The sequence below is a fragment of the Rattus rattus genome, chromosome 9 (genome assembly GCF_011064425.1).
Source record: "Rattus rattus isolate New Zealand chromosome 9, Rrattus_CSIRO_v1, whole genome shotgun sequence".
Lineage (NCBI taxonomy): Eukaryota > Metazoa > Chordata > Mammalia > Rodentia > Muridae > Rattus > Rattus rattus.
Genome location: NC_046162.1, coordinates 86,648,482 through 86,666,515, shown reverse-complemented (window position 1 = coordinate 86,666,515; position 18,034 = coordinate 86,648,482). Strand labels below are relative to the sequence as shown.

Sequence of the window (18,034 nt, the reverse complement as noted above, 5' to 3'; positions counted from 1 at the left end):
TAAAGACTCTGGCAGTGTCCACAGTGTTTCTTCATTCCTGTGAGAGGGATCGGCAGTGCCCACCCTCTCCTTTTGTCTCCTCTTTGGTATATTAGGGTTGCTAAGACAGTATTTATTTGGTTTATAGAAACGGACTCTGACCAGGCCCAGAGAGTGAACGAACTGCCCCACTTGTAATGCAGTTTGCCAGCTTCCCTGAGAAGAGGGACAAGGTCACTTAGGGATGCTCCGTGGGTCAGGGCCTGGCAGGGAGGGAGCAGACCTGTTTCCAGTGTTACTGTTTTGCAGTGTTAATGCGAGTATTAAATTGTATAACCCTGTAGATGCTAGGCTAGGGTAGCTACTAACTTCTGATAAGATGTGTGGGAACCTCTTTCTAGGGAGCCCTCTTTAAACCCTGTGTGGCTTTACATGTAGCAGTTTATTCTCTGGTCCAACTTCCTATTGCAAGAACTAGATTCCCAAGTGTCCTAGTTTCTATTTAGTTTTGTTTTTTGATATGAATATAGAAAGATAAACCTATTTTGTGGCCTTTAATAATGAGAACTATCTCAGTATTACTGTATTATTATAGAAAATGTAGTGTGCACATGCAGGGTTGGTTTCTTTACCTGAGAGGGACAGGTAAGACACTGTAAGTTTACAGGCTCAGCAGACATTGTGAAGTGCTGTAGAGTCCGCAGATTTCAAACTGGCAAATGGGTGCCCTTTGTTACTGAAATGTTGGTGGTTTCTTTTGCTGGGTTTGAATGGGAAGCAGTTAGCAATGATCTGCGTTCTGCCTGCTGCTCGCAGAGGGCTTTCCTGGTGCAGCAGGCTGGCTTAGCTCCTGATGCCCTTCACTGGTAGTTTCTCCTTTTTTTCTTCATATTTTTCCCTTCAGTGTTGTTTGTTTGATAGGATGCCTTGTTATTTTTAATACGAGCTGCATGAGCCACAACACTTGGTTACAAAGGGGCATTGTTTTTTAAACATTTGATTTTTATTTAAAAACAATTTCACAACATGTATACTAGCCTTTTGGACTCTGAAGTTATTAATTAGAGGCTATTTTTCTGAAAATGAATCTATATTCTTTCACAGTGCCAAACCACCTATCTTTGTGAAATGAGTTAATCCGGGTTTGGGGTGTCTTTTCCCACCTTTTATTTGGGAAGGGGAGGTTGGCTTCTGACTGAGTTCATGCCAATGGACCTGTTAATAATCTGTGCTTGCTCGTGTTCTCTCTGTACGTTTGGAACATTCCCAGAATGGAACCTGTCATGTTCAAGACAGCTCTCTTCAAAGGGAGGAGACCTTAAATGCAGATTGTTTCCTTCTGTTGTTCTGTAAACCTCCAGTGGGGAAGGAGCAGTATCCTTTTCTTCAGAGCGGTTGTTAAGATGGGTTGATGGCTGACAGTCATGTGGCTGAGCAAGATGGCCGCCTGAGTAGCATACAGGAGAGGGTGAGCCGCAGGCATGGCCTCGTGCACCCTGACTTTATTTTACCGTTTCGCTCACCGTGAGAGCTATTGCTCTCCTAGTATGAGGGTCAAAAAGACATCCTGGGGAAATAAGAAGTGGGCTGGGCTGATGGAGATAAGGAAGAAGAAAAAACTTGGATGATTCCCATCTATAGACCGTAACCCTGTTTGGAAACCCTAACTCAACTCTGAAGGGGACACTGTCTCTAACCCGTGCTGTTAATTCTTTGTATGAAGGTAGATGGATATACTAATAACATTACCTGGTTCTTTCTGCATATCATTACACTCAACCTTTGGAGCCCTGCTGCTTATGATTTCCACCCCCCTAAATTTACTCTCTCTGGCACAGCAGCATCTTGACGTTCAGTCTTTAAGATCCTTTGTTTGTCTGGCAGCAAGAGCTTACTCCGGTCTGTGACTTTCTCAAAGAGTCAGCAAGCCCTCTGGGGCTACCTGCCTGTGAAGCAGTTCTTTTTGACATGGAAAATCTTTGTATTTTAATCAGCGCCTTATTATTTTTTGGCTGCGTTTCTGATGTCTTTCTTCAGCATAGACACTTCTGTGTGAATGTGCCGTTTGGGACTTGCTTTATTCTCTCCCTCTGCAAACACTGGCCTGCATGCTTACTCTGATGACTCCTTTCTAGCTCTCTGTACCACTCTCTTCTGCGATCTGTAAGTCCTGTGTTAATAAACGATTCTTTGGCATATTTTGAAACTGTGGGGATGTGTGTAATTTGTGTTTTTCAGTTAGACTAAAGAAATGCCTGACTGGTACCGAATTGAAGTCATAGTGTCCCTTGAAACTGGTTCTTTTTCCTCTGAAGAAAGCAGAGATAGGGCTGGAGAGATGGCTCAGTGGTTAAGAGCACTGACTGCTCTTCCAGAGGTCCTGAGTTCAAATCCTAGCAACTACGTGGTGGCTCACAACCATCTGTAAATAGCGGCTGATGCCCTCTTCTGGTGTGTCTAAGGACAGCAACAGTGTACTTATATATAATAATTTTTTTTTTTTAAAAAAAGGAAGGAAGGAAGCAAGCAGGGCTACAGTTTAACCTTTGCCCCTGGTAAAACCAGAAGTCCTTAATGTGGCCTAGAACTGAAGTGCAGCTTTAGGCTCTGAGCTTAGTTGGTGACATTCCTGCGGGCATTCACGAAGTGCTTGTGTAATCTCATCACCTAATAAGTCAACACATGTAGAAACGTCTTATTCACAGTCCTCAGCAATGCGAAACTAAAGCTTAGCTAGGAGCGAGACACCCACCCGTGATCCCCGCCCTCGTGAGGCTGAGACAGGATTGTGAGTTCAAGCCAAGCCAAGTATATACTGAAACAGTAAAACCAAGGGCCAAACAAACCCCAAAAGACTGGAAGGAAATAACAGAGCAACCGGGCTGTCCTCTGACCTGTTCGCCCGCACACGGCGCACTCGTGCTCACACGTACACACATCACACAGCGCACTCGTGCTCACACATGCACACATCATACACACAATGGTAATAAATGTTGAAAACCAAAACAACCCGCAAAACAGAAGAACTAAACTGTGCACTGGTTCCGTTTTTAAGAAAACATTTTCTGGCCGGACTCAGTGGTAGAGCCCCAGCACTGCAGCCTATCAAACAACATATTAATTAGCTAATACAGATCTCAGAGACCAGACGGTGAGCAGCCAGGCTTGGGTTATTTGCTGCATTTTAGAATAGAGTAAGAACATGGAACTGTAGCAAGAGAGCTCTTTTTCAGGGAAAGCGTTCTGGTGCTTTCACTTGTTATGAGTGATTTGAAGATTTGGGGCTGTTGTTGTTGATGTCTTTGTTGTTGTTGTTTTTACGAATTCCTGACAATGGGACTTTGGAATAGGATTCCAGAAGTCACTTTCATATGCCACCCAAGAAAGGGAGAGAGTCGGGTGTCAGGTGAAAGTTCCTCTGGGAAAAGCCAGGCCTCCTTGAGATGTATATGTGTTGAAAGGTGAGGGAGATTACTGTTAAGACCTCGTTCAAAGCGCTCTGCGTTTTAACCATCTGTGCTGCTAACAAGCTGGGGAGAAAAGCTTCCAGCTAGAGACCCCAGCAGCCAGCCGCACTGCTCCCCCAGGACACTGACCCACAAGGCTTTGGCTTCCTGGTCAGTAGAGTCTCTAAAGCCAGAGCAGTCTACCAGTCACTTAAGCTCCCTGATGGGCAGACATTACTGTCCCTGTGTGTAACTGTCACTCATGAACAACTCGTTGTGTCTAGACACCACGTTCTTTTGAGGGAGGTAGTTTTAGCAGCATAATAACACAATATTCTTTGCGTGCGTGTGTATGTGCGCGCGTGGTAAAGACCTGCATAGGTTCAAATAACACTGGTTGCTTATCCTGATGCCAGGTAAGATGCGGTTGGCTAAGGCTTGTCTCTCAGTGCATGAGACATCCCTCAAACATGCTGGTGTTCTGCAGCCACTCTGTTACTTCTGTTAGAATCCATGCTAGCTATCAGAGGAAACAGGTGAGCTCATGCAAGCTGTGCTAGCTTCTAAAATCACTGAAGAAGGACTTTGATGATGATGATGGTGGTGATGATAAATTGATGTTGTTGTTGTTGTTGTTGTTGTTGTTTGAGGCAGGGCTTCTCTGTGTAGCCCTGACTGTCCTGGAACTCACTCTGTAGACCAGGCTAGCTTTGAACTCAGAGATCTACCTGCCTCTACCTCCCATGTGCTGGGATTAAGGGCAGGTACCACCACCTGTCAGTTATTTTTATTTATTCTTCTTTGTTTGACTGGTTTGAGTCAAGGTCTTACAATGCTGCCTAGGTCAATCTTGAGCTCCTGAGTTTAAGTTATCCCCCTGCCTTACAGTAGCTGGGACTACAGGCATGTGTCACCATGTCCAGCTACTTTTACTTAAGTATGTTTATTTGTTGCATGCTAAGCAAGTACTCCACCACTGAGGTGCAATCTCAGCCCACATTACTGTTTTCTTATGAGTGGCTTCTGCTTGGTTCTATCATTTGAGGACTTTTGATAAGTTGTTTGGGAATGTCAGCCAAGTGATTCCGAGAACGTAAGAGGGCCATATACCCAGGAGGCTCTACCACCTAAGTCTGGTCTCTCCCTTTTGGTAACCAGAAAGCCTTCATTGTACGTAACATCTTTTGTGCTCATTTGAGATCATTATTTGTTTTTAATTATATGTATGTGGGTAGGTGTGCACCGAGTGCAGAGGCCAGAGGAATTGGATCCCTGAGAGCGGGAGTTACATGCAGTTGTAAGCTCCCTGGCGTGGATGCTGGGTCCTCTGGTAGAGTGGTACATGTTCCCAACCTCTGAGCCCTGTCTCCAACCAGGGACTCCCTGACCCACCGTGGGCAGTCTTACTGTCTCTCTGGCCTCTAGACTCCTCTGGGTTTAGTATTCTCCTGCGGGCAGCTCTTCTGTATTGAACTTAAAAGCGTTGGCATAGAAACCTGAAGATGCTTTCAGTGTGGATACAATTTAAATCATAGTGTCCTAGGAGTCAGTACAAACCCAGAAAGGGAAGTTCCCTTACAGATTGGAAAACAAGAAAGTAGTTGGTCAAACAGCATTTTATAGCCTGTCTGTCGCATGGTGAGATCACTTTTCCTTTTCCCTGCAGCAGTTCCTTCAGGATGTTTCAGACTTACCAGGACATAGAGCAGGCATGACAGTGAGTGGAGAATATTCACTAAGGGAGAATTGGGCCCCAAATAGGGAGAAATAGAAATATGCAAATATTTCGTGGTTTGTGTGGATAAATGAAGGCTGAGCACTCTCTCTTTGGGCCAGCAAATGTTGCTACTGCTACACAAAACACTCCACAATTGTGGAATTGTGCATATGAAAAAGGATTTCTTTTCCTTTCTCTAAAGTCCTCTCTTAAAAGTCAGTAACTTTTCATCTCTAAGGCATACACCCATGGCTTCAGAAAGCACCCATGGAGAGAGTGGGGTGGGTGAGGGTGAGGGATCTGGCCTTTTGTGTCCTGTGGTGGCAGCTTGCATGCCTGGAAATACCTTGTTTTTATGTACAGCAAGCATCCAGAGTGGTTTGGATAGAGGTTAGGGAAGAGCCCGATGGGCGAGCTGCCCGTAGGAGAGAAAGCCACATCTTGATTCGATCCATGAAGGGAAGCAGATTGTACTGTTTATTCTTTTGCCCTTTGTCACAGTGAATTCCTGGTCGCAAGCAAATCCATGTGTGAAAGCACACAGTTTGCCTTGTTACCCGTGCCCACTCACAGCCTTCCCTAGACCGCCCAGGAGCCCGCTGGAGGATCGGAGATGCGGTAGTAACGTGCCTCTTATTGTGACCATTCCCCCTTTGCTTTTTTCTTCTTCTCTCTCAACTTTCAGAATTCGGCTATGAAATCGCAAAGCCACCTCTAGTCACTTTGGTGATTACAGCATCCTGTGTCATTTTTTTTCCCTTGCCATGGCTTCTGTCCTTCGTGCTAGAGGCCTTGCTATTTATTATTTTTGAAATCTATTTACAGTACTAACGTGGGACTGCGTCATCAAGCAAATAGGGAGCTACCAATGCAAGAAAACGGGGAGTTCCCTGTTTGCCCCTTACCTTCAGTGAACTAACGCGCCAACTCTTTCTTAGAAAATGGTTTACCAGTATTCAATCCACCAAAAAACAAAAACAAAAACAAAAACAAAACCCACACTCCGTATGTATTTATACTGTGTGTAAATGCTAAGCCTTAGGGATAGGTATTATGTAACTGTTTGCTTCGGTGCTTATGTAATGCAGGCTTTAGTACTTATAGATTCAAATTAATTACTCCTTAGTAAATTGCTTTTCACCCACTCGTAGCCAGTGAATAAGCAAGTAAAAACATTCAAAGCGCCTTAGACTCACAGCGCGTTTACTCTTTGGTTAATGCCTTTGTAGTTATAGAGTCTTAAAAGCTCTCTGGTAAGGCAATCCACGTTGCTTAGAATGTCGTCTACCTGGTCACATGGGCCAGTCGGTCTTTTTTAAAAAAAAAAAAAAAAAAAAAAAAAAGGACTTTCTTTTTTGTGGCATATTTGCACAAAAAGGTCTTTTTATTACCATGGCAACTTGGTTGCAGTATTTGGACTGGAGCTGTCTTTCCATAAGTTTATCTTTGGTCTGTAGAAAAAACTCACTACCCTTTCTTTACTAGATAAGCTACTAGAGCCAGTTTCTGATATGGTTTCCCCAAAGAGCTTTCTGGACGAGTCTAGTAGTGAAATATCTGTGGTGAAGCATCCTTCCGAATGCACCCCTGACAAACTAGCCCTGTGTCTCACAGCATCTGCCTCTTGATTGAGTGGCACCTCATTTGGGCCTGGACACCTAGATCCATGTCAGTCCTACTCAAGGGGAAAACACTACAGTGAGGGACTAAAAGTGCGCTTTGTCTAACGGCTTGCTTCGTTCATACTGAACTATAAATCTGTCACCCAAACCATTCATCCTTTATGTTAAGCAGGCAACACATGAATGTTGATTGTTTAGAAAAGAGATTTGCTTTTTACTGGTTGACTGTAGCTGGCATTTTTATTACTCAGTTAATGCTCTTATCAGAGCTTAGGGAGATATGTTGAAGGATGTTGGGAGAGCTATGGAAGTGTCCAGAACCTCATACCTACTCAAACTATGCAGTGCTATTGCTGGTAAGGGAGCAAAAGTGGCTAATGTCATTTCACCCGTTGACTATGGGGAGAGTCCACGTCACAGAACTTTGGATTCCTTGTCAGTTGTGTGTGTCTGTGTGTCTGTGTGTCTCTCTGTGTGTGTATGTGTGTGTTTATCAAGGTGGTTGGCCTTCTTACCTCATATACAGTAAGTAAAATGAAGTGCCTCTAGCCTGACCCACTGCCCTACTGACCCACTGCCCTACTGACCCACTGCTTCTCCACCCCACCCCTAGGGCAGTTTCCCTGGTTTTGCTTTTTGAAAATTATCTGGAAAGCAAAGCTAATGACTCAGGCCTGGGGTTCCAGTTACAGGGGAGACTGAGGCAGGAGGATTTTGAGTTCAAGGTCAGCCTAGGCAAGTCAGTAAGAGCCTGGCTCAACAGAGTTAAAAAGCAGAGAGCTGGAGAGTTGGTCAATGGCCAGATACTTGCCTGGTGTGCTCAGGGCCCTGGTTCAATCCCCTGTATGACAGGAGGGAGGAGAGGGGAAGAAGACGAGCTTTTCCTAGGACATCCCTAAAATGATGAGGTTCCTTTGTAGTGTTTACTCTGAAGGAATTCAAGCTCTCCTGTGTGTTGCTCTCCAGGCACTGAGCAACCCTCCACACACATCATCCTCATAAATACATAGCTTCATCGCCACTTCATAGAGAAGCACACCAGGGCTCAGAAAAGTACACTTGGGGCTGAAATGGGGAGGGTTGCCAGGAGTTCAAGGCCAGACTGAACTATAAGGCTAGTATAGTGCCCTGTGGTGAGAAAGTAAGTAGGTGGTAGAGTCAAAGTTAGACCTGTCCAGACCGAAAGCTGCACTTGCTGTCTTCTACTACCCTATCATTCATTCGCTCATTCATTCATTCATTCATTCACTCACTCGTTTGTTCATTCCTTCACTCGTTCATTCATTCATTCATTTTCTGAGATAGCCCTGGCTGTCCTGGAACTCAGCTCTGTAGATCAGCCTGCCTCTGCCTCCCAAGAGCTAGGATGGAAGGCATGCATGTACCATCTCATCCAGCTTGCTTATTTCAATGTACGCTATCAAGATCATGGGTTCTCTAGCCCAGCACCTCCTTCTCTTCTTCCCCTTTTCAATGAGTATGAGGAGGGAGATGCATTACTGAAGCAGAAACATCCCAGAAGAACCTCACACTTTCATATGCTGGCCTAGAACTCAAAGAGATCCGTTCGCCTCTGCCTCCTGGGATTGAAGGTGTGCTCCAGCACACCCAGGCCCTTTATTCTGTTCTTTTAAGGGCTAAAGTAGTTGAGGTTAATTTTGGTTTTTCTCATATTCCATCCCGGCGATAGGATACCCAGACTGACCAACACAAAGCTGAGGTAAGTCACTGCTTGACTAAAACCCCATGATGTCTTCTTGCCTGGCACAGGCATTTCTAGTGATTTATCAAAAGTTAGATGAGAAGGTGTTTACGTTTTGTTTTAAGAAACTGAGTTTTTAGTTTGTCACATTTCCTGTAACTATGCTTAAGAGAAACACTGTCCAACGCAGCCTAGAGAAAAGGAGACATGTATGTATGTCTTCATATGTAAGTATGTCTTCAGGCTTAAAAGGAAACAATTCACTACATGATCTGAGTCTTCTATCAGACAGTATGTGCATGGCTGTGCGACCTAGCTTTATAGTAATTTTTTATATATAAGGGAAAGGATTTTTTACTGTTGTGTTGTTTTCGGGGCCCTGTCTGTCCTGGAACTCTACGTAGACCAGATTGGCCTCAGACTCACAGGGATCTGCCTCCCAAATGCTGAATAAAGGTGTGTTCCAGCATGCCCAGATAAAACGATTCTTTATAACCAACTAGAAATGCCAGCTGAGCACCAATATGGCTTCGTAAAGATCAAATCTTACAGCCCCGCTCCTTTAATTTGAGTACAAGCTCTAACTATAGTTTTTGCGGCATGGCATATGACTGAAGGCATATTCTAGGCGCTTTGCCTAATTTAGGAGCTTGCCTCTAACTGAGGGACCGCACTTCCCTTGCAGATGGAGAGGACTTAAACTATGCTGCTTTTGGAAGCTGTAGTAGCCACTTTACAGTAAGCACGCTGACAAGCTATGAGTGGTCAGACAGGGGTGCTACTCCTCAGGGCAGAAAACTCTCCATTTGTCCTCTCAGCAGGCAGTGGGTCCTCAGCCACCTCAAACCTTCAAAGGAAAGAGATCTCATTTGGCAGTTCTGAAAGCATCACCATGTCATCTCTCTCCAAAGGACCAGCCGTGGCCAGTGAGGACGCTCTTCCAGAGACTCCCTTCCCAGCTTTTGCCAGCTTTAAAGACATGATGCCCCAGACCACTGAGCAGAAAGAGTATGAAAGTGGGGACTTCCAGGATTTCACAAGGCAGGACATGCCCATGGTGGACCGGAGCCAAGAGAACACATGTCCCAGCCCAGCTTCCAGTGTGGCCTCGCACGAAACCCCCAAGGAGGGTGCAGACGACTTCGGAGAATTTCAAAGCGAAAAGCCCAAAATCAGCAAGTTTGACTTTTTAGTAGCTAATTCACAGAGCAAAATGAAGTCTAGTGAAGAAATGATCAAAAGTGAGCTGGCAACCTTTGACCTTTCTGTTCAAGGTAAGCTTTTCTCCCTGTGAGGGCGTTCCACCGAAATGATACACATCCTTTCCTGCGTATAAAATGGTGGCTCTTAAAACCAGGCATGGTGACGATCATCTGTAATTCTAGCATCAAGGAGGCTGAGGCAGAAGTTCCTGAGTTTGAAGTCAGCCTGGGCTGCATAATGAGACACTATCTCAAAAACTAAAAAATAATTCTATAGACAAAGTAAAATGGTGATTCTTTGTTTAGCAGGAAGTAGATGTGTTCCAGCTTCTGAGAGCAGGGCCCTTCCCTGGTCTCTGTCACAGGAGACTGGTCACTGTCCCTCCTGTCCCTCCTAACTGCTTAGAGAAGAAAGGACAAATAGAGCCTGTACTTTGTCTCCACTCTCACTTGCTCAGAAGTGTGCTGTATGCCAGACGTGATGGCACACAGCTCAACCCCAGCACTCAGGAGAGGCAGAGGCAGGAGCAGCTCTGTGAAGTTAAGGCTAGCCTGGTCTACATGCCGTTCCAGAAATATATATATACAGAGATAGATAGATAGATAGATAGATAGATAGATAGATAGATAGATAGATAGATAGATAGATAGATAGATAGATAGGCAGGCAGGCAGGCAGGCAGGCAGACAGACAGACAGACAGACAGACCGACCGACCGACCGACCGACCGACCGACCGACCGACCGACCGACCCTGTCCCAAAGACCTGGATTTGATTGCCTCTGCTTTTATTCCCCAAGTTCAGCCTGGCCGTGGGTTGCATTCAGCCTACAGATGTAGGGGGTGTTATTTGTTTTGTTTGACACAGAGTCTTGTGTAGCCCAGGCTGGTCTCAAACCCATTGTGTCGCAGAGAAGAACCTTGATTCAAGCACCTGATCCTCCTGCCTCGCCCTCCTAAGTACTCAGATACTCCTAAGTGCTGGTGTGCACACCATGCCTGACAACTGAATACACATTTGTTTATGCATACATATGGGCACACGTGCCAGGGCGTGCGTATAGAGAGGTGAGAAGAAGACTTTTGGAAGTGTGTTTTCTCCGTCCATCATGTGGGTCCTGAGTTTGTCAGGCTTTGCAGCCTGACATACCCATGAACCTTCATACCCATGAACGCATTTCCAGTGATCTGTTTGGGACCTGAAGAGATGGCTCAGTGATTAAGAGACGTCTATAGGAAGAATCCCGAGTTCAGCTGTAACACCTACATGAGACACAGCTGCCTAGCTACAAGGAAGATCCTTCACCTCTGGCCTCCGTGTGTGCTTGCTTGCACATGCTTATTTAAAAATAAAATGAAGAGGCTAGAGGGGCAGCTCTGTGGTTAAGAGCACTTGTTTTTGCAGATGACCCGGGTTTGATTCTTGATTCCAGCATTCACATGGTGGTTCACAACCACTCATAATTCCAGTTTGAGGAAATCTAGTGCCCTGACTTCTGTAGGCAGCAAACATGCATGAGGTGCACATACATGCATACAGACAAGGGCAAGACAAACATAAAACGAAATGAATAAATCTAATAAAGGCATTTTAGTGAATACTTTTAAAAATCCTTCTGGGGCTGTAGAGATGGATCAGTGGTCAGGAGCACACGGTGTGTTGGATGTGACACATTCCTTTAATCACAGCCCTCAGGAGGCAAAGGCAGGCGGATTTCTGTGAGTTTGAGGCCAGCTTAGTCTACAGAGTGGGTTTCGGGACAGTTCCATATAAGACCCTGTCTCAGAACAAACAAAGAGCATGCACTGCGCTTGCAGGGGATGCGAGTCTGATTCCCAGTACCCACGTTTGGCAGCCTATAACTCCAGGTCCAGGGAGTCTGACACCTTTGTCCTCTGCGGGCACCTGTACTCATGTGCACACATCCAAGCATACAGCACACATACATAATTCAAATTCACAAATATTACTACTTTTTAATGCTATAATTATTTTTATTTTATGTGCATTGGTGTTTTGCCTATATGTCTGTATGTCAGATCCCCTGGAACTGGAATTAAAAACAATTCCAAGGTGCCATGCTGCGGGTGCTGGGAACTGAACCTGAGTACTCTGAAAGAGAAGCCAGTGCTCTTAACCTCCGAGCTGTCTCTCCAGATCAGTACTTTTTAAATGGGACCTGTTTTGATTGATCCATAAACTGTCTGTTGGAGGCAATACTTCCCAGTCAGTCAGTCTCAGGCACATCTTTCTCCAAACCCTGCTCCGTGGCTGCCCTCACTCCCCGTCTCTGAAGCTCTAGAGGCAGAAAAGTGTAAGCCTACAACCAGTAACAGGAGGGGCCTCATGGCCCCTGGGCACCCATATTGACAGTGGCACTTGGGAGCTAGACACCAGTGATTCAGTCCTTTTGTAGGACTTTATCATCCTACTGATAGAGGAGAGGAGAAATGCTTTGGATCTTCTATTTCTCTTTGTGGTTATCTTAAACATCCCCGTTCCCTGTGACACATACAAGCATACAGATACATACACCTGCACACAGCAGTGAGCTGCAGCATGGAACTGTGTAACGACAGATCAGAGAAGAGAAATGGGGGGAACTAAAGGAAGCCTCCACACACGAGAGAGCAGGAGTCAAAGAACTTCCCAGACAGGGTGAGCGAAGACTGTTTCCAAACGCCACCTGACATGACCACCTGTCAGAGATGGTCACATCAGCAAGCAGGACCCTGCTTGAACCAGCCTGAGTAACAGAACCTTTATGCCTACTGTCCTCTCCCTCCGCCCAGGATCACACAAGAGGAGCTTGAGCCTTGGGGATAAAGAAATAAGCAGGTCCTCTCCTTCCCCGGCCCTGGAGCAGCCCTTCAGAGACCGGTCCAACACTCTGAGTGAGAGAGCTGCACTGCCCGTCATCCGAGACAAGTACAAGGATCTGACTGGCGAAGTGGAGGTGAAATATCCCTTTTCCACTTCCCTGGGGGGTGGGAGTGGGGGAACACTACTCACCAGATGGCAAATAGACCCTCAGAGGTCAGGGCTGGTAGCTTAGCCTGGGATGAAAATGCTGCCTATGTGTTTCAGTCTCTGAAAGTTGTGGCTAAAGTTGTAATTGTTCGTGGGACTTTGCAAAGAGAGAAGCATTTAAGAAAATCTCTTTTCGGGGGCTGGGGATTTAGCTCAGTGGTAGAGCGCTTACCTAGGAAGCGCAAGGCCCTGGGTTCGGGTCCCCAAAAAAAAAAAAAAAAAAAAAAAAAAGAAAATCTCTTTTCAAAATGTACACTTTATCATCTTACTGAATTTTAAAGCATCAAAACAGGAGAGGAGAAACGTTTTGGACCCTCTATTTCTGTTTGTGGTATCTTAAACTCCCCTGTTTCTTGTGATACAAGTGCACACACACACACACACACACACACACACACACACCACACACACACACACACACACCACACACACACACACACACACACACACACAGCAGTGAGGTGTGGAATAATGGGAAGCTGGACTTTCCCTCTGTGGGGTTTGTGTTGTTTTGAGAGAGTCTCGTGTAGCCCTGGTTGGCCTAGAATTCTCTCCGTAGACCAGGCTGGCCTTTAACTCACAGTGAGTCCCCAAGTGCTGGGATTTCAGGGGAATGCTACCATGTTTGGCTGAAAGCTGTAGTGGGACACTAGCTCGTGTACTAGACACCTCCATGGTGAGTAACTGCATGTTTATGATAAATCATAAACGTCGGAACCCGAGCCTGCCTGTTGACCCAGTTACTTTTATAAACCCACAGGAAAATGAGAGATATGCGTATGAGTGGCAGAGATGCCTGGGGAGCGCCCTGGAAGTGAGTATGTGGCTCGGTGCATCTGAGCACCCTCCTGCCTCTTTTGTCTTCTCCTTGGTTCCTCAGAATGAATGCATGGAAATCATGCGGGGATCTCGGGGAGGTGGCTTAGTAGTTAAGAGCACTGGCTGCTCTTCTGGAGGACCCAGGTTCAATTCCCAGCACCCACATGGCAGCTCATAACTGTCTGTAACTCCAGTTCCAGGGATCCAACACCCTCACACAGATATACATGCAGGTAAAATACCAATGCACATAAGATAAAAATAAATAACTCTTTTTTTGCATCCTTTAGTGTACAGTAGTAGATAGGTACTGGCTCATTTGTCAGCTGTCCCCTATCTGTCACTGCATTTAAGAAGTAGCAAAGTGATATCATCATTACCTCTGGCCTACATGAAAATAATATTTAAACTAAAAACCTGCCCTGCCCCCTCTCTCCCCTCCCCCTTCCTCTCTTTCCCTCCCTTCAAAGTTTAATTCATGGGCACATGCACACACTGGTTGGACACTGCTTCTCATGCTGCTTGGGTTTTCTCCTAGTGGAGAATTAATGGCAGCAACCTTTCTTGGTTGTCTAAGATGATGTGATTTCATTTCTTGTAGGTCATTAAGAAGGCAAACGACACCTTAAACGGCATTAGCAGCAGTGCTGTCTGCACAGAAGTTATCCAGTCAGCCCAAGGCATGGAGTATCTCCTAGGTGCGTTCTTTGATATTTCACAGTCAAACTGGCACAGTGTATTAGTATGAATGTTCACTCCCTGTAGGTTTTAGGTCCGCCCTCTCCCGCTGTGGACAGCCTCGGCAGTAGCTGCGTTCACAGGTAAAACACGGAAGTCCCAGCAGTAGTGACTACTGTACTTGAAGTCTGTGTAGTGAAGTTTTCAAGTCTCTCTTCTATATACATCTCAATGTAAACCCCGTATCTGTTGGGGCTGAAGAGAGAGCTCGGTGGTGAAAGTGCCTCCGGCCTTGGCAGAGCACCAGCATTCAGTTCCCTACACCCATGTTGGTTATCTCACAACTGCCGGCAAATGCATCTCCAGGGGATCCAAGGGACTTTTCTGGCCTGCACCAGACCCTCCACACACATGGCTATGTAGACTAGGCTAGCCTCAAAACTCATGTCTACCTGCTTCTGTGTCCCAATTGCTAGGATTAAAGGTGTGTGCCACTAGGCTTGGCAATAAATATAATTTTAAAAATTGAAATTTCTAGCACATAGAATTTCAGCAATGTTTTATTAAAAAAAAAAAAGCTTAAGGATTCAGCATGAATTACTCTATGATGACATCAACATTTGCAGCTTACAGTGTTTGACCTTATTAAAGACTGCAGGAAAAGAACCATTCCTGCAGATCATGAAGGCGCACCCCTTGTTTGAATGAGAATGGCCCCCATAGACTCATAGACTTGAATATTTGGTCCCCAGTTTGTGGAGCTGTTTGGGAAGGATTCAGAGGTGTGGCCTTCTTGTAGGAGGTATCTTGAGGGCAGGGGGCTTTCAGGCTTCAGAAGCTTCCTGCCATTCCCAGGATGCTCCCCGCCTCCAGCTTGCAGTTTGAGATACGAGTTCTCAGCTGCTCCTGCCCCCAGGCCCAATTAAGGCTTTTTTCTGTAAGGTCCCTTGTCACAGCAGCAGAAAAGTAAGCAATGCATATCTCTGCTCACAGCCCCGCCTCTGCGCCGCTGTTCTTCCTCATCGAGTCATCAGCACGCTTTCCCACGCCTAACTCTCTCCTCTCTCCACCAGGCGTGGTGGAGGTGTACCGAGTAACCAAGCGAGTGGAGCTGGGGATCAAAGCCACTGCTGTGTGTAGTGAGAAACTCCAGCAGTTGCTGAAGGACATCGATAAAGTGTGGAACAACTTAATCGGCTTCATGTCCCTTGCCACACTCACGGTAAGCCTGTTAGACAGTTCAGCAGTTGCTTCTCTTCCCAGAAGCCTGTGTTGAAGCAGAGAATATATTCTTACAGTGCACTTATCCGAGGATGAGTGTGCCACCTGGGTTGTGTTATGTTGGAGGAGGTCTGAGACAGCAGTCCCAGACTGGCTTTGGAGAGTTCCAAGGCCCACTATACCTTGGAAAAACAGAAGTGTGGGACAAAAACTCGATCTGTTTAGTGTGTGTGTGTGTGTGTGTGTGTGTGTGTGTGTGTGTGTGTGTGTGTGTGTGTGTATGTACGCGCGAGTGAGAGAGAGAGAGAGAGACAGAGAGAGAGACAGAGACAGACAGAGATGGAGAGGGGGAGAGATGTATATGGGGGAGGGGTGCATGTGCCACTGTGTGTGTGCAGGTCAGACAATATCCATGCCTGCTCTCACTTTCTGTCTTGTCTGAGACAGGGTCTCTGTTATCAGCCTCTGTGTATACAAGGATGGCCCGCAAGCTTCTGCAGGTTCTTCCTGCCATCTCATCATAGCTAGGAGTGCAGACAAGTGGCTTTATCACTTCTGGCTTCATATAGATTCTGGGGAATTGAACTCATGACCCCATGCTCGCCCAGCAAGCACTTTGCCCACTGAACTGTCTCCCTGCCAGTCATTTTTTTTTTTTTTTTTTCTGGAGCTGGGGACCGAACCCAGGGCCTTGCGCTTGCTAGGCAAGCACTCTACCACTGAGCTAGATCCCCAACCCCTCAGGGCCAGTCATTCTTAATTCTTACATGTGCAAGTTTTGCCAGAAAGAAATGGTTTGAGTCCATCCCTTTGCACTTGACCTATTTATGCCCCGCTGTGTTCTTCAGAAAGCTGCGTGGAAGACGATCATGTGGCCGTCCATTTACCACTATCATTACTTCCCCTGGACTCATGTCTTCCATATTATGAGTAGCTCTACTCTGAATAAACAAATGACTAGCTTCCGTCTAGGTGCTGCACTCTATCAAAGCAGGTGGAGGAAGCCAGCGTGCACACATGCATGCTGCAGTCTACAAGACTGCTGCAACATTTTCCAGGTAGCAGTTGTACTCTAAATCACTCACTAGTCCTCCAGTTCACTCACTAGTCCTCCAGTTCACTCACTAGTCCTCCAGTTCACTTGCCACCTTCCAGGCAGGGTTGCATCCCTGCAGAAGAGAGGAATTCTTAGTGCTCTTAGCCGACAGCCTGGTGGTAGCTAGCTGTTCCATTGGGTCCTAAACAGCAAATCCTGTTTCAGTGCTTCTGGTTTTGTATCATTATTTAAGTGAGGGGCCAGACTGATGGCACCGCTCTGGTTTGTTTGCTTTGTTTGGTTTGGTTAGGTTTTGTTTTCCCTTTGGTGGTGCTAGGGGTGGACCTCAAGGCCCAGGAAGGCTGGAGAAGTTTTCTGCTACTGATCCTCATACCTTTACCTAAGTTCTTTTCTTTCTTTCTCTTTTTTAAAAAAGTCCTTTACCAATCTATTCTTTGTGCAACTACCTGACCGTTCCTTGTAAACCACAGATCTGATTGTTTCATTTAAATCCCATTTAAAATCCTACAGTGGGCCTCCATGGTCTTCCGGATCTCAGCCAAAAGTCTTAGCTCAGTGCAGAGCTCTCCTGTTGCTGAGCAGGGAAGGCTGCTCTTGTGCTGAGTTCTGTGCAGTTCCCCAGAGGGCATCCCAGTGCCCTTCAGTCCAGCCCTGCCTGTGCGGGTGTCTTCAGCTTATTTCTCTCGTGTGTCTCGTGCTTACCTCATTAGTTTCTTTTCTTGTTACAACAAAATGCTTCATCAGAGCAACCTGAAGAAGGGAACGTTTGGCTCCCCATTTGTGGTGGCGTCCATCACAGCGGAGAAGACGTGGTGTCGAGAGCTTGTCTAGCTCCGGTGGGATCTCCTTGTGCTGGCAGACAGGAATGAACTGGTGATCTGTGGGTGCTGGTCCTCCCCCGTCCTATCACCAGTGTTCCGTGTGCTGACTTCCCCGGTTCACTGTGTTCACAGCATAAAAATAAACTCGATAGCCAGGGAAAGCTTGGCTGCTGCTGGCAACAGTCCTAGGAAGGGTTTCTGCTGCTCCGCTAAGGCTCCACCTGAGCCCGTGAGTGCCAGTGTGTGGTGTGTGTGTGTGTGTGTGTGTGTGTGTGACACATCCAGGTGAGTGTGCCAAGGGTTTCACACTCATACACATACATCCAGAATCATGGCCTTGCTGATGCACTTTGGAGCAAACATCTCCGATTGCTCTAAATGTAGTCACCAAAAGAAGCCAGTAAAGTACAGAGCACTGCTCTTCAGATGAAAGAGAAAACTGGAAACAGCCTGAAAGTCAGAGCTCGTGAAGTAGCACATGGCGGCTCTTCAGCTCTTCAGTCGGGTGTTGTGGGCATTTTGTCAGGAAGCACTTGTGAAATAGCAGACCTGTCAGCACATGGCTGGGAGGCAGGCTGCCAGCGGCTTGTGCTTAAAGATAGAATCCCATGTTTATAAGAATTCCTTCTCAACGATCTCTAATGAATACTTGTTGCATTTGTAATGGGAAATAAATCTTTCCTCTGGTAGAAAACTTTCTCGGGGTTGGGGATTTGGCTCAGTGGCAGAGCGCTT

The 18,034-nt window shown here is 46.2% G+C and overlaps 1 protein-coding gene across 1 annotated transcript in view; it reads left to right on the top strand.

Annotated features, from left to right (window-relative positions):
- Synrg (synergin gamma) overlaps positions 1-18,034 on the top strand; it is a 78,591-nt gene that overhangs the window by 48,254 nt on the left and 12,303 nt on the right. Inside the window, exons 15-19 of the mRNA XM_032913932.1 lie at positions 9,288-9,743; positions 12,466-12,629; positions 13,464-13,517; positions 14,124-14,220; positions 15,274-15,422. Of these exons, the coding sequence (XP_032769823.1) occupies positions 9,288-9,743; positions 12,466-12,629; positions 13,464-13,517; positions 14,124-14,220; positions 15,274-15,422 (920 nt within the window). The remainder of the gene's footprint in view (positions 1-9,287; positions 9,744-12,465; positions 12,630-13,463; positions 13,518-14,123; positions 14,221-15,273; positions 15,423-18,034) is intronic.